Source organism: Bombyx mori, chromosome 18, assembly GCF_030269925.1.
Source record: "Bombyx mori chromosome 18, ASM3026992v2".
Taxonomy (NCBI): domain Eukaryota; kingdom Metazoa; phylum Arthropoda; class Insecta; order Lepidoptera; family Bombycidae; genus Bombyx; species Bombyx mori.
In genome coordinates this window covers 9,482,565-9,498,925 of record NC_085124.1, presented here as the reverse complement: position 1 = coordinate 9,498,925, position 16,361 = coordinate 9,482,565, and the positions used below count along the sequence as shown (strand labels likewise).

The 16,361-nt window shown below is 33.9% G+C and overlaps 2 protein-coding genes and 1 long non-coding RNA gene across 7 annotated transcripts in view; 2 read left to right on the top strand and 1 right to left on the bottom strand.

Moving 5' to 3' along the window:
- The window catches only part of LOC134200577 (uncharacterized), a 481,544-nt gene that overhangs the window by 453,647 nt on the left and 11,536 nt on the right, over positions 1-16,361 (top strand). The gene's annotated exons all lie outside the window — the stretch shown is intronic.
- LOC101742217 (beta-1,4-N-acetylgalactosaminyltransferase bre-4) lies at positions 2,392-5,088 on the bottom strand. 3 transcript variants are annotated; one of them, XM_021349397.3, is made up of 4 exons: positions 4,754-5,088; positions 4,405-4,677; positions 4,049-4,264; positions 2,392-3,594 (listed from the first exon to the last, which is right to left on the bottom strand). In XM_021349397.3, the coding sequence occupies exons 1-4, from the start codon at positions 5,086-5,088 to the stop codon at positions 3,465-3,467; spliced, it is 954 nt and encodes a 317-aa protein (XP_021205072.2). In that variant the 3' UTR covers positions 2,392-3,464. The 3 variants fall into 3 exon arrangements, with proteins under 3 accessions (XP_021205072.2, XP_062529693.1, XP_021205074.2); XM_062673709.1 differs by having other exon boundaries at positions 4,405-4,671; XM_021349399.3 differs by lacking the exon at positions 4,405-4,677.
- On the top strand, positions 5,855-14,950 carry LOC101741919 (proline-rich protein 11). Of its 2 annotated transcripts, XM_004928252.5 has the most exons (6): positions 5,909-8,357; positions 9,543-9,634; positions 11,758-11,975; positions 13,727-13,949; positions 14,128-14,270; positions 14,376-14,950. In XM_004928252.5, the coding sequence occupies exons 1-6, from the start codon at positions 7,586-7,588 to the stop codon at positions 14,590-14,592; spliced, it is 1,665 nt and encodes a 554-aa protein (XP_004928309.1). In that variant the 5' UTR covers positions 5,909-7,585; the 3' UTR covers positions 14,593-14,950. The 2 variants fall into 2 exon arrangements, with proteins under 2 accessions (XP_062529690.1, XP_004928309.1); XM_062673706.1 differs by having other exon boundaries at positions 5,855-9,634.

The window sequence follows — 16,361 nt, the reverse complement described above, 5'->3', positions numbered from 1 at the left end:
GCTCCACAAAGCTGTATTGATATTGTCGTACGTTACACACAACCATCTGTTTCACATTGCGACACAATAGAAAAATTCAGAATAACTATGTTTGACAGAAATACTCAGCAGGTAATTAGTAACAAAATTATTCATCCCAATATTAATGTTATTTTATCTAAAGTATTTTTTATTAATATAAATACATAAACAGCCCTTTGGGCGGTATAAAAATCATAGAATAAGAATTCTACTACCAGTAGGTAGTATAATACAGAGGAAATACAAAATTAAAGTCTCAATAACTAATTTATGAATGGCTGTTTTACTGTTTATAACATATCACATCAAATTTTACAGTAGAAATTAATAATTGGTTGTACATACATTTGAACAGTAAGTTGGAGCTTGTGTATTGACCAGCAACAAATATTTGGTCTTCAGCTGATTGAGCCTTCTCTTTTATAGCCTGTACTTTTGACTTTTCTGTGATAATTTGTATAGGTAGGCTGTTGCATAGCTTATTAAACTAGGTTACTGGGGAATTCAAATTTTGATTTCAAGGACAGACACGTAACATTTTTACAATCTGCGTGACATATAAGTTTCCTTCAGCATTCAGTACCACAATTGAAAGACATTTATAAATTTACAAACTGCACATTTAAGCATCCAATATATCATTTATAAAAACCAGGGAAGTTCACTTAAATTTTTACTTTAGTTGGAGATTATATTATTTCGTATTGTTGGGTTGGAATTCTGGCTATATCAATTAACCACAATTTATTATAAAATTTGAAATTTAATACAAGGACATAACTAGACTATAGAAACCATATCAGTTGTTACTATTATTTCTAAATTGAATATACAATTAACTTATAACCATTTTCCAACAAATAAATAGGTATTTTATATACTCTGTTCAGGCTCTGGGAAAAAGAGACATTCCAACCAAACTTATTGAAGGTGAACCATCAAGTACGAACCAAGAAAGTTTTGGTGAAAACTTTCATCCAATAGCATCCAGAGCTGCACCAATTAGACCTACTGAGGATCATACAAAAATCTCATGTAATCATACAGGACACCACAGGTAAACAAGTTTTTTGACCATATTAAATTGTTAGGTTTTTAACATTTAATTAAAAACATCACCTCCTTCAGCAGTCAGTTAAAAGAAAAAAATAACCTATTACAGAAGACAATGCCATTAAAGAAATAATCTACATTGTATAGTACTATATTAGTTTACTCACTGTTTTAATGTTTACAAGTTGTAAACAAAATTTTAAACAACAAAATAAACTTTTCTGTAATAAATTTATTTCAGGGAGCATCAACCAACAAACATGGTAGCAGTAGCAGTGAGTATATGTTGTATAGCTGCATTGCTATTACCAACACAACCGGAACAAGCGGTAAAGTCACAGTGGCCTGACTGGCTTCATATTGGTGCCAATCTTAAGCTAGTCTTCTCATTTGTGCTCGGCCTTGTGAGCATGCTTGTTTTGAGACCATAGATTCAAATTACAGCCTTAAAAATAGGGGTTATACAGAAATAGACTTGAATATTGAATAGTTATAAACTTTTTGGTGATAGTGACAGACTCCATTCATTTAATTTAAATGAATTTATTGAATGGTAAACTTTGAGTCAAAATTAGTTTCGTAAATTACACTATGTCATATTTTATACATAATAATGGACTACAATTAGTTTTAGTACACAATGTACCTTAAAGCACATGTATAGTTATACTTTCATGGCATAAATGGCATATTATTAATTATGTAACGTACATGACAGAAATAAGATATTCTTTGATTATCCTTTTCACATAATGTTCTTTCATAGTTTCTTTCATCTACCTTTTTGTAACCTAAAATATTATTATTTTTAATTATTCGTATCTGATTTATATTAACTTTGTTTTCCTTCTTAATATCATAATGGTATATTTTCAAGCAAAATAAACATGTTTATAAATGTAATAAAATTACAGGGTAAATGGATATAATTAGACAATTGGTTTGTAAATATTTTATGACTTAAACTATGTTAGTTTTAAGTTAATTTTTACTATTTTATCCTTTGATGATTGAGTGCTGCTTCATTAATAATTTGGTTGTGGTGCAATTTAATATTTAAATAAAAATGGTGCTAGAAGTGTAATAGAATTCAACGGTGTGGATATTTTAATAACAATAAATCAAAGATATATTGCAGCTACTAAATCTTAATATGCATTATATATTTTTTGCATTTAATGAAAAAATCCTATGCATTTCATCAAGTCAAACCATTACTACACTGTGTAGTTTGCAGCACAAATTTTAGTTTAACTAAGTTTAATTTTTTTCTGTGATTTGGGACCATTAGCTGTGCAAACATTGATGCCAAATAAATTTGTAAAACAAGAAATCAGTTTATTATTTGGTTAACATTTACCTTCATTGCACTGTTCAATTCTTAGTGACAAAATTAGAATATATAAAAAAACTGAAAACAGTTTTATGTGACTAAACATATTTGTCATGCCAATTTTTTTATGAGTAAATAAATAAAATAAATATGAGAATAATACCTTCTGACCCACTATGATATGTCTAAATTATTTTAAAGTTTGTTTCACAGCAGTGCTCTTTAAAATAATTTTATTTAGTGATAAAAATTAAATCTTAAATAATAATCTAATTATTATTTAGTTTTTTTATTACATTATTAATTTTAGTGAATGAATTATATAATGTACACGTAATTAATTACTCAAATGTACTCTAATAGTAATTTATTGTCTAAAGTTATTTCATAAAGCTTTCAAATTGTTTCAAATTGACATTAGGTATTGAAGTATTTTGTTCAAAATGGTTCTAAAATTAATTTTGAAAATTTGACAAAGACAACTTCTCATATGCACAGAATAAATAGTAATATTTTAATTTATTCAAAAATACAACACATAAAGTACAGTATGATATTTTTTGTTATTGTCATGACATCTACTGAAATATTGAAATATGAATATTGTGCTGTGAACACAACCATAGATTATTTTTGTATCAACAATACTTAGATCTATATAACCAATATTATGATAGGTGCTTAATGTACTAGTTGATTATGTTTGAACTTTTCTTCTATCTAATTTAAATTAAACTTTATAGTCCTAATATACCTCAAGAGTTTTTGTTGAGCATGTCCTTGAAGAATCAATTACATTATCATGTGCCGTTTAACACAGTCTAAAATTTCACTAATTCAATATTTACTAATATTCCAACAGCTTCAAACAATTATTTTAATATCAGAAACTTACTAAACACAACATATTAAATAATTCAGGTTTTTTTAAGTAAACATGCAATGCATGCATGCATTATTCTAAATAAAATTACCTTAAAATAATCATAAGTCACTATATCCAGGTACAATAGTTTCATAAAGCTAGACATATTGTGATATGAATTTTTGATATATATTACAAATCAACCATGATATGTGTAAATAATGGATGCAATACTGTGGCCACTTCTAAATAGTGTAAAGAACTTAATCCATCTGCTGCCATCCTTTTTCTTGCAAAACTTAACAGATCACTTCTTAATTTTCTGTAATTTTTTTTATCATTACATACAATGAACAGTAGACATGCTGTTAAAAGCAGTACTACATTGTTTGAAGTTTCTTGTAGTAAACATTCTATAATTTTTTTTTTTTCATTTTTAGACGTTGATTTAAGATCAGATATATGAGTCGTCTATTATCAAAGGTGGCAATGTGTGCATTTGGACAAAAAAATGTTATTGATATGTCAATACAGATTGATTTGAATATAATTGTCTCCTTCAAAGAATACGGTTCAAAACCTGCATTAAATAAAGGTTAATACTTAACCTGTTATTTATCTAAGATGTCGTTCCGAAGAGTTTTGTGACTGCCAATGAAATACAAAGTCAATAATTCGTTTTTCTGATTTACCAGTAATTGTCCAAAAGTCACATTGCCGGCTTTGATACTAGTCGACTCATATAATCTAAATTTAGTTATGTATGTGGAACTTACCCTTTCCTTTGTAACTTGTGGCTAAACATATGGTACTGACTAATCTCAGGTCCAAACCTGCAAATTTTAAAATTACAAGCTCGAAGGCGGCTGTATAAATCATCATCCTCAGCACCCCAACCAAAGTACTCGTTACTCATTCCGTTTACCATTTTGTATTGACTAGTTCTTATCGATATCACCCCACCAAAAAGAGTCAAATATGGAAGCACAAATCTGCAATAAATGTCGAAGTGCTTATAGTTTGTTGTACTGTAAAGCGAAAATATAATGAATTGTCTATAGGAAGCAATTGACTACTAGAAACTAGATATTCAAAGATATATTAGGCAAATAATTAGTAAACATAAGTAAACCTAAATTTGTTGATGCTAGAGGACATGTGCCTTGGTTGTTTTGTACACGCATATAGATTGGATGGCCTCAGTGGTAATAGGTCAACATCATGAAGAACAATGCAAGGGAACCCTGCATTAATTGCTGCCGCAGCTCCAATATTCAACAGCTTTGCTCTGTTGAATGGACGGGAATCTACTTGTTCTATTATGAATATTCGATAGTGTATCCGTTGGCGGCGAAAGAACGTGTGCATGTATACCAGGAACCCACGAAGTTGTTCTGCCCTGTCACTTTAAAAGCGATATTATGAATTAATTTGAAATATGAAAATCCATTTTATGTAATTATCCACGAAACTTTTCTCACCGATAAGGTACGATGATTGCTGTACTAAATTTTGGTCTGCAGTCTTGTGGTATATATTCACCCCCGTCTCTGATGCCATGACCCTCTACTAAATCTCCTTCTATTAAGTTTGGTGATAAAGTTGTTTCGTCATTTATAATATCGTGATAATCACAATTTGTAAATGCATTGCTAGTTAAGTTCACATTAACTTCTTCGTGTAAATATTTGAGTATATTGTGTTTTTCAATGAATTCATATGAACTTCTACCATACAAACCAGGATGAGAAAATATTATAAAAATTAGTATTGTTATAACTCCATATATTATTTTTTTCCTGTAAGAACAGCGCATTTTTCTATTTCATCTAAAAGTAATACTATGCATTATTCTAAAAAAAACAAAATCAAACTCGTTCTTATTGTTTACAATATTAACGATCGGTAATTTCAAGTTCATGTCATTTGGCATGTCAAATTTAACCATAGATAATATTATGGTACTTAAGACCCATAATATAAATAAGTTGACAGTATTTTTTTTGCGAGGTGTAGTTTTAGTTAAAGTGAATAATGGGCCTAAATCAGGGGTGGGCAAATACTTTAAAGCGCGGGCCAAAATGAAATTTTCAAAATGTCTCCCGGGCCGGAGGACTATACCGCATATGCTTTTTTACCGCATATGCTTTTTTAATGCTGATGTCAACAAAATCTCATAAAAGAGTTTAAAAAAATTTATGTGCGGAATTTTTCAACGGGCCGGATAAAATTAGCAAAAGGGCCGGATCCGGCCCGCGGGCCGGCTTTTGCCCACCCCTGGCCTAAATTGTATTTTATACCTAATCAAAGGCTTTCAAACTTTCTTTTAAATTAGCATCTTCACATATCACGAAAATGACATTAAAATTACTTTGTTAGCAAAACAATGCCCTTTTACAGAAGGACCTATACAAAATTTACATGGACCCACTCACGTTTGACAATATAAGAGCTGTACTTAACATCGATGAAGGCTGTGGTGTGTTGTGTGATGATGGGCTTACCTCTTTACTTTAGGCAACTAGACCAGGGTAGAAGCCTTTAAAAATAATAAAAAGAGAAAAAAATTATAATATTATAAAAATGGAAGGAAAAATAATTTACCGGCGATCTGAGGGATGGGGGGGGGATAGACCAGTGTCGATAATTTTTAGCTTTAAAGCTTTTTTTAAAAAGTTGGTGTGTTTTCTGTTCGTTGAAATCTCTCCTTTCCGATGGTAAAAAAAAAAATATGTTACTACAGTAAATCTTCTCAGAAAATGCAAAAAATCCAAAAAAAACTCCAATTCTAATATTATTTTTTAAAAGCTGATATTTTGACGGGTGAATTTTTGATTGAAAATTAGGGTACTTTTTCGATATTAATACAAAATAAGGTGAAAAAATAAATATTTCTAATCAAATAAATTACAGCGTATTTGGGACATAAAAAGGTAAGTTTTCACCAATATTCGTGAAAAAAGTTTTTTTTTGAAAAGGATAAAAATAAAAAACCAAAAACTTGGTTTTTGAATTTTTCACATAAATTTTGAGGTTATGTGAAAAAAGTGTAAATACAAAAGTGTTAGATCTTTTTATTACCTACAACTTTGCCATTTGACTTTTTTCCATAGGACTTTTAGTTTTGCCGGAAATCGAGAAAAACCGTTTTTTACCCTTAAACGCACCCCCCCCCCCCCCCGATCCCCTTCCCGACCTTAGATCGCCCGTAAATAATTTTTCCTATCATTTTTATAATATTCCCCTCCTTTTCTAATGGGTTTCATTCTACTATAATTTTTTTTGGTTTTAAAAATTATCGACACTGGTCTAAGCTTGGCTGTCCGGTCTTGAGATTTTATAAATTTATAGGCTTAGGTCGAACACGAATTGTAATAAAGAGTAAATACGACTCGATGTAATGTGCGAATAGACGAAGCAGCAAAAAAATAATAAAATAAAATCCAAAAGAGCATTTGCTGGTAGTAGAGCATGTTTGGAGCTCGCATGTGTACGATAACCTGTTTTCCCCTACCTACCTACGCTCGGTCAGGTAGGTGAGCTCACGGGTTCAACCTGAGAGAATTTGCTAAAATTAGCCCTAGCAAGAGCAATCGCTCGCTGAATCTACTATCGGATTGGAATATTGACCCACTGAGAAGATTCGGCGAGAAACTCAGTGGATTGTGTCTATGGGCTAGGTTTCACGTCTCGTATGTAACGGTCTATATTTCACGCGAAGCAATCATGTGTCCGAGTTTGAGAGATAGGACAATCGCTATACAAGACACGGATCATCAGATGTTAAGGGATTGCATGCCGGACCCTTAACATAACGTTAATACCGCCACCCACCATACAATAATCTATGCACCCACCTCGAGACAACAGATTGAGGACATGTTTTCATATTTTTTTAGTATTATTTTCATATTATTATTTTTCGGGTCATAAGAAAGCGTGGCTGGATTTCACATATCAATAATTACAAAATATGCATCATAAAAATTAAAAACATTTAAAAAAATGGCAGTTTTTGTATTTTTAATAAGAATGCCATATTTTTTCAACTTATCTCGTGGACATGGATACGGGCAAGCAATTTAAACTTCAACGTAATCCAGATGAAAAACCAGTAGCTTTTAACAATTAAACAGATTAATAGGACTAATAGAACCACGAAAACCTCTCTGTGGTTAAATTATTTCCATATGAAGGTAGTAAGAATAGTAGTCATAAATTTCTGACAACAGGTGACCAAGTAACCATCAAATCAACTGTTGTGTAAATTTTCATTACACTAAGTTTAAGATTATACAGCGATCTCTAAATAAATGAAAAAAAACCCAACACGAATCAGTAAACAAACCTGTTTTAAGATAAGTTACGTTTCTGACAAAATCATGGCATTAGAGACTGAATTTTTTTTTAAATCAAATGTCATGGACATAACTGAAGACGTTGGGATTTTTCACAACAGTTCTATTGAAGTGATGCGTAAAAGCTCTCAGCAGGAATCGATTGTTTCTTGGGATCGCAGCTATTATTCATCCCTGCATGAGATATGTAAAGAAAACAACGATACGCCGCCTTTCGTAAGTATCGTGCTCGGTGACGAAGCAAGTTCAACTTCTGGGAACTTGACGGATAGTTCGACACAAACAGAAACATATGTAACGCTACCGTACAACGGCAGTGTCAATGACGCGAGTTTGTCGTTCAGTAAAGACTTTAATATAAACGATTTATTATCTAATGGCAATGAAAACTTTCAACAATCATTGGCGAGCAAGCGTTATCGACGAAACTCCAGCGATGGAGATGAAAAGGATTCGAGGCCATGGAAAAAGACGAAGTGTACAGAATCTTGTACATCGAGCTCATCAGATTTGACTGATCACAAGAACTCTGTTACCCAATCGGTTTCATCTTGTCAATTATCCAGTACTTCTGATGTTTCATTTAAATCAGTTAACAGTAGCCATTCTTATAAAGTACGGAAAAGACGATTGAAATCCGAAACTAACTTATTTAGAGACGCTATTCAGAGATCAAGAAAGCCTATGAATATATCCAGACTCAATCATTCTCAAAATAGCTCTCCAGGTAATAAAATCGATTTAAGTTTTAAAACGTTCCTTTTTGAGCCTCGATTTTTTTTTTCAATTTAAGATATTACATTTTGTATTAAACTTCATTTGTAATAGAGTTCAAAACTTACACTACCTACCCAATAAATAACTTAACTTAAACGTTGTTATAAATACTTTTTAAGTATAAATATTATAAATACTATTTTTCACACCTCTTAGTGTCACTATTGAGTCTTCCTAGGTACATTTAATTTAAAATAAGTGTAATAGGAAATAAAGTGGATTCTTCCTGTTTTAAATTTGCCCGATTGTTAAGACATCAGCACTTACCGTCAGGTGCGCGAAATAATGTTCAGCCGGCCTCTTAGCATGAAAATAATTCGGTTACATTGAGATCGTATTCGTATTTTATGTTCTGTCATTCCCAGGCAACGTAATACCAAACTTATATTATTAACATAAATGTTTAGCAAACGTTTTGAAAATATTAACTTTTTTTCTATTTATAAAAAGTATATAGAGATTGATTTCTTTGTTCTTATATTAGAGTAACGTTCGCACATTGTACGCTTAGGTACTTAAATATGTAGATTTTTTAATTATTCACCTATTATCTTATTCACGTTATCTGAATTGCATTACGAACAGTGCCTATGTATTCGATACAATTAGGTACAAAATTCAACTTTTACGTAATTCTTTCCAGTAGTTGTTGTTTCGTTTTGACTTTTGACCTACGATAAACAACATACCTTTAAAAACACATTGAAACAGATAAACTACATCATAATAATATGCTATCCACGAGTCACAAGAATTTAACGGAGTTATCTCAGATGATATTTTTTTAATTTTATAAACATCAGTCAGCCTTGCCTGCTCACGTATATAGCGTTGACATCATCATTCTGATCTTAATTATCAATACGAGTTTGAGACTAACGGATGAGACTCGAGTCAATTGCCTGAATAATATTTTGAGTTTTTATTGTTTTAATCTAAATTAATTTACGTACATATTATTAAAACGAGCTAAATAAAGAGTTTAACTGTATTGAACTATTGTAGCGTTAGTGTTTAAAAGTTTAATTAAAAATGAGTGGATATAAAGAAGATACTAGTGTCAAACTAGAATTGGAGTTTGAATGTGCGTTAGATTCAAATCTGTTAAGTGAGATGGAATGGTTCACGTTGTCAGGTGGTACACCTCGGAAGGAGAGGAACAACCGGCGCAATGTTAAGGCCAAATCGTGGAAGATCGTTGACCTCTGTACTTGGATTGGAAAAAAGGTTAGTTGATTAATAGTTATTTGTGCAATAAGGAGCAAAGTTGTTCTTTGTTTCGAGTGCTGATTTTGAATCCCGAGCAAGTGAAGGATGCTATGATTGATTCACGAGCGTAGCGAGTGATTCCATGCTAGAATCCTGAGCGTAGTGAGGGACTCAACGCCACGAGATGCAAAAAACTTTGCCCCAGTGTAGCACACATAAATTTTCACCTCTGCAGTGAGAAAACATATTACTTAGGAAACATAGAAAGGAATAGATTGAAATAACTATTAAAAAAAAGTGTAATTTCTTTATTACAAATATCTTTAAATTTTAAGGTAGTATTACGCGTTTCCGAACGTGTTTTCTTTGAGGTCGAATTCCAAAATCGAATTTCGAAGGGGTTTATTTTTTTTCACTCGCTTTTTATATGCATGTGAAAGAGACAGAGCACAGTAAAATTCAAATGTTTCAAATTTATGGCTGAACAATGTCAATTTGTGGCACTGAAGATTGAAAAATTAAAAAGCTACTTTGACCCACGCTCGAATCAAAATCGTGTTTTGTTCACTGTTGTCTTGCAGCAAAAGCGGCATGTTTGAGCTGCTGGGGTGAAAATTGTATTATGTGCCATATCATTTTTCGTTATGAATTGGAATGTTTCGGTGTAGATTCTTCTTCGGTAGGAGCCTTAATTATGAAAGCAGTGTGATCGTAAATTAGAAACGTTATAAGTCATCTCGGCATAGTAAAAAATATATATTCATTAAAGTATTAGGCTAAGCATTTTTGTTATGTTCATATTTCGCAAAACCGCGATCTAAAGCGAAGATTGTTATCACAGGTGAAACCGTGGGTGGGCTTTTCGGGCATCAGTTTTAATTATAATTGGGTACTTAATAAATAAAAATAAAATAAAAAATAAAAATAAAAAAGCCTGTATTTCCTTATCCTGAACTTTCATTTGCAATGTGGTATTTATTTGTTAGTGTTTAGTTAGTTATTAATGCTTATTGTCTAAATGTTAGTACGAGTTAATTTTTGTTATTGGATATGGACCCCTCCTCGGGTGAAGGCCTCCTCCAGTCCTTTCCACTGATCTCTGTCCTTGCCGATCGTTTGCCAGTCTTTTCCTATTATTTCGGTTATGTCGTCAGCCCATCGTCTTTTCGGTCTCCCTACCCTTCTTTTGCCGATTGGCCCTTTCCAGATTGTAGTGTTGACTGTCCACCTGGTGTCTGTGTATCTCAATACGTGACCTGCCCACTGCCATTTCAATTTTAGAGCTTGTGTGAGGGCATCTGTCATCTTTGTTTTCTGTCTTATTACTTTGCTCCTGACTTTTTGAATTTTTCTTATGTTTAGTATACTTCTCTCCATAGCTCTTTGTGTTGTTGTGATTCTTTGTTTTGCTCTTGTCGTGTATACCCAAGTTTGGCAGCCATACAGTAGACAAGGCAGTATACAGGTGTCTAATACAGTTTTCTTAAGGTTTATTGAGTAGTCTCCTTTTAAAATTTGTCTGAGTGACCAAAATTTCTTTCTTGGAATTGGGTACTTATGTCATTTTTATTCAACCTAATGCTTATGAATATGCAATATATTAAGTTTATAATCTATGAATATGCGTGTTCTAATTTTTTTATTTACCATCGACATCGGCTAACACTGTTCTGAGGTCCTTAAGGCTATGCATCTTTGGTTATTCATGAGAAACGTTCCCCCAAATACTTGAATCGCTCTCTTGAACATTGACGTCATTGTACAAAATACTGCACTCTCTTTCTAGAATAAAATCAATCTTTAAATTTTTAAATGATATTTCAGATCCGATTTTTTTTATTCATTGAACCGTAGTTTGCATAAAAGTCATAGGTACAACAGCTAAAAATAAATAGGTACAAGCGCATAAATGCAAAAGTTTCTTGTATGTAAAAATATTGTAGTCTAAAGTGACTACAATATTTTTGCATAAAAAGTGACTACAATTATTTTTGCTTTAAAATAAGCATGTTTTAATAAACATACACATACGAAACGATACTTTCATAAACATACAAAACCAAAGTACTTATTTATGAATAGAGATTGGAGGAAAATGGCTGAGAGATAATAAAATGTTATTGGGGAATTTACGTTTTCAGGGCTTCGAGTCACTGACCGGTCTTTACAACGACGTTCATCGAGCTCCGATATCTCAGAGAGAATGCAACGAAAAATCAACAGAAGAAATGAAGGAATTGAGAAAGTTCCTTGAAGAAGTAGACATGAAACAGACACGGCTTGCTAAGGAAAATGAAATGCTCAGGGAAGGAATGACGAAGATGATGTCGAAAATTGAAGAACTCGAGAATAAGCTTAGGTAAATATTAAATGTGTGCCGTTCGTTATCTTATATACCAACATATTTAATATGAAATTTTGAGTATACCAAATATGGAGACTAAAGGTCAGCAGCACTCTCTGTATGAAAAAGTGTCTGTCGAAAAGCGACCGCTTAGGGTGACGCCATCATAGAAAGTGGTATAATTTCAAAGATATCGCCAAAAGTTATTACTTTAAATAATTGTTTCCACTAAATAAACTTCGCTTCTTTTGCAACTACTACTTCCATAACCTTAGGGGTTATTTTCGGTTTACAAGGTAATTAAAAAAAGGCAATTAAAAAAACTACACACTTTTTAAATTTGTACCCTCTTTAAGACAGGTCTCTTTGCCTCTACCGGCTATACTAACAATAACAAAACGAGTGTTCGTTTTTTAATTCACCTCAAGGGGTATAGACTTTTGTATCATAATTACACAAGGTGAAGCCAGAATAACCCCTCGAGGTTACTGGCAGTAGGCAGGCTAACAATCAAAACGTCAACTATATCTTCAAAACTGTTGACGTAAAGACGGAAATGTAATACTTCAATTGCACAGCTTTATCTTTTGTTTTATTTATTGCTCGCGCCCTCTTTAAGTTCGTCGTGGCATTCGTATCTAGCGATGCAACGGTATTCGAATCCCGCAGGCTAGGCGGGTACCAATTTTTCTAATGAAATACGTACTTATAAACAAATGTTCACGATTGATTTCCACGGTGAAGGAATAACGTCGTGTAATAAAAATCAAACCCGCAAAATTATAATTGGCGTTATTACTGGTGGTAGGAGATCTTGTGAGTCCGCACGGATAGGTACCACCGCCCCGCCTATTTCTGCCGTGAAGCAGTAATGCGTTTCGGTTTGAAGGGTGGGGCAGCCATTGTAACCATACTGAGACCGCAGAACTTATATCTCAAGGTGGGTAGCGCATTTACGTTCTAGATGTCTACGGGCTCCAGTAACCACTTAACACCAGGTGGGCTTGTCTACCCATCTAAGAAATAAAAAATAAAAAATACCTAGTGCCAAGTGGTTATCAGAAAGTGTAGCATCCAAACGTAAACTTTAGGTCGAAATCTCAGTTGTATGGTATAATGGCCATCCCAAGACCTGGGGTAGGTAAACAGGTAAAATGTTCTTACCCAAACCTCGCAATAAAATACGCTCTACCACATTGCCTATATAAGATTTAAATAATAGGGTGCTAAAGTTTAGCATATACATTTTAAACAAAACTTACTCCATTTTCGAATTAACATAAAAGTGTATGATCGACTTCAAATTCACACTACATTTTGTAGAGTATAAGGGCGCATGAAGGTATGTTTATTCATCTATAGTTGAACTGCCGTTCTCATTAAAATTCGTTTTATTAATAGTATCAGTGTGCAGGTATTTACTTTAGCCCACTCTTTATAATTTTTATATCCTCCATTAATTTTAGGTTTGATTGTATTGCGAGCGAATCCGGTAGAAAAAGCTAGTAGCATTATTGTTATGTAGTAGCATTGTTGTTATTAACTTTTTCTTCCGTGGCTAACTTTCTCGTACCTACGAGAAATTGTAATTTTATCTTTCTTACTGGTTGCTGCAACCATAGTATATACACATACCCTTTTGTTCATTTTGGTTTAAAGAGTGGGACATTCGTAAATACAAACATCGTATATAGGTATAAGCTTAATCGCCACCGGTGGACTGTCAAGAACTTTGAACTTTATACTAACTAAATGAAATAATCTAGAGAAGATAGGAAACAGCCGGGGCCACAAGGACCGCCACCTCCGCCTCCGCCTCCACCGCCACCGCCGCCGCCGCCTCCGCCACCACCACCTCAACCAGTTTCGAAATTGCCAGTGAGGTCACACACTTTGCCGAGGTGTGGATCAGCGCCTCCGAGAATCGCTGGCCCTCGTCTCACTATTACACCACAGGATATAGCCAATGTGAAGTTAAGGAAAACTAAGGTACCTACTTGAACTATCAGAGACTTTTGCGAATAGGTCCAATCGGGATAAAATTATTTTTGTACAAGTTGGGGGGTTATTTTATTTTAATTAGGAGGAATTTTCAGATTTTATATAAGATGGGTGGGCTGTAATAAAATTTCAAATTTCAATATGAAGAAAATTTAACGTATTGCAGGATAATCCTGTTCGAGCAAAGCCAAAAGATAATTCGCAACCCTTGGTGACGCAACAGATGCTGCAAACGACGCGCGCTAAGCTTGGAAGGGCAAGACCTGTCGCTGCATCTACTCCAAAACAGCAACTTTCAGAATTAGAGAAGTGAGTCTTCAGTAGCGTAGTCCAATAGAAAATGGGTCTAGTCCAATACGCCTTAGAGTAAGGATTTAAATATTACAGACATGATAAGTTCATTGTAAATTTTAGATGCCTGTTGCAAGAAACGTCGGTGACGTCGCTTTATAGAGGTCGCGTACTTCGTAACAATTTTCGGAGTACCGAAGAACTACGCGTCCGACCTTACCCGACGTCGAGATGTCCTCGGTCTCCCCGTGAACCACGATCGCCGCGTTCAAATTCTTTACCTCGTGTACCGCTTTTGCCACCGATGAAATTCACAAATGGATGTTTGTCAAAAGAATGACTTTTTATTTACAGTAACATTAATACGTTTGTAATATGACTTTACTGCTGGATTACGGTTACGCGATACCTTACAAAAAGAGGCTTGAAATAAACTCCGTTAAAAAGTACGAATGTAAACTTATTTATACGCGACTAACTAGGTAATGAAGTCTGTAGCAATATTGTGCTAAGAGTAGAATGTAAGTTCGTTTCAAGCTCCTTTTTCAGTGATCGACAGAATTGTTTTTCTGGTGATTGTGTATCACCTTTAATCATAATTTGTAGTGTATCTTGCTTTTCCAACTAGAATTAACTAAAACATGTCAATTGTGCGAATATTTTTGCATTCAATTGAAAATAAATCTTTTTTGATATAATTTTGGTGTTGTAGCTTATTATTTCTATAAAACTGAAGAGAATTAATTTCTTGAAACTCCACGCGCACTAGTTATCGTAGTTTTTTCCCCTACCTATTCGCTGGTAGCAGGGCCGCGCCGCCGCGCCACCTCTATGTGCGAAGTGTGCGGTGTGCACACAGGTGCCAAGACATTAAGGGCGCTGCCATTGAAATTATTTAGGTACGTTACACTTACACAACAACAAATTCTTTGTAGTGGAGTATCGATAAATAAGTAGGTACAATAGGCACAACATATAACTTGTAAATAACAAAACATATACATAATTCATTAATAGTACAAGCATTCCAAGATTTACGTCAAAACAATAAGTCAAAAATTAACAAATAATTAAAAAAATACATTGAAAATGAAGATTCGTAAAATTAGGAGGCGCTTCATGGGTTTCGCACACAGGCGCTGCCGGGGGTCGGCGCGACCCCGGCTGGTAGCCTAAGAAGCTATTCCAGCTACGTCTGGACGGGTGGGTGAGATCACGGACTCAACCTGAGAGAATTTGTTAACACTAGCCCTAGCAAGAGCAGTGCTTCGCAGAATCTACCACCGGATCGGAATCGCGACACATTGAGAAGATCCGCGAGAAGCTCAGTGGGCTGTGTCTATGAGTTAGTACGCTCGTCAAACTCTTCGTAATCCTAATTCGTCGATCCGAACAAGAGATGTTTCGGGCGACGCGGCGACGGCGGCTTTGCGTTGCCCCGTCGCGGTCGGATGAGCATCGTAGATATACTGTTTAAGACAGAAACCAGCCAATAATAATTGTATCAAGTTTCATTCCGTTCGGGTGAATGGTTTGGAAACGCATAGAGGTCAAATGTGATTATAAGTTTTATAAAGTTGATGAAGTATGCAGGAAATGTAATAAAAAATTCGATCTTTTCTCACAAAGCTTTAAAAGTAGTACATATTATGCCTGGGATGCCTATTGAATTTCAAAAACAACAAAAAATCAATAGATATTAGCTAGGACTTTTTGGCGGGAACGTGATTTATGTTTTTTTATGAATCGCTTTATTTGCTTATGTAGGATTTCTTCAAGTTTGAACGGTTAATAATGGCGATTTAATGGTCGCTTAGCATCTATGAAAGTGCAGTAATAGCCGAAAGTGAACCAAAATCGTGACTTCTCGCACTAAATTCCCAAAACTTCAATGAAAGGTCATTTCATGTTATCTATTCCGACACATTCCACGTAACCACGACTGCTCTGCCAAGAGCAACCGAATATGATTCCATAGACCTATATTGTAGATGATTCCGACACATGCAGCATTGTCCCCACTTCGTTTAGCTCCGTTTTTCTGTATAATAAACTTCATATCAATTAAGGTCATTTTTACACAACAGATATGGCTACAATCATTATTAC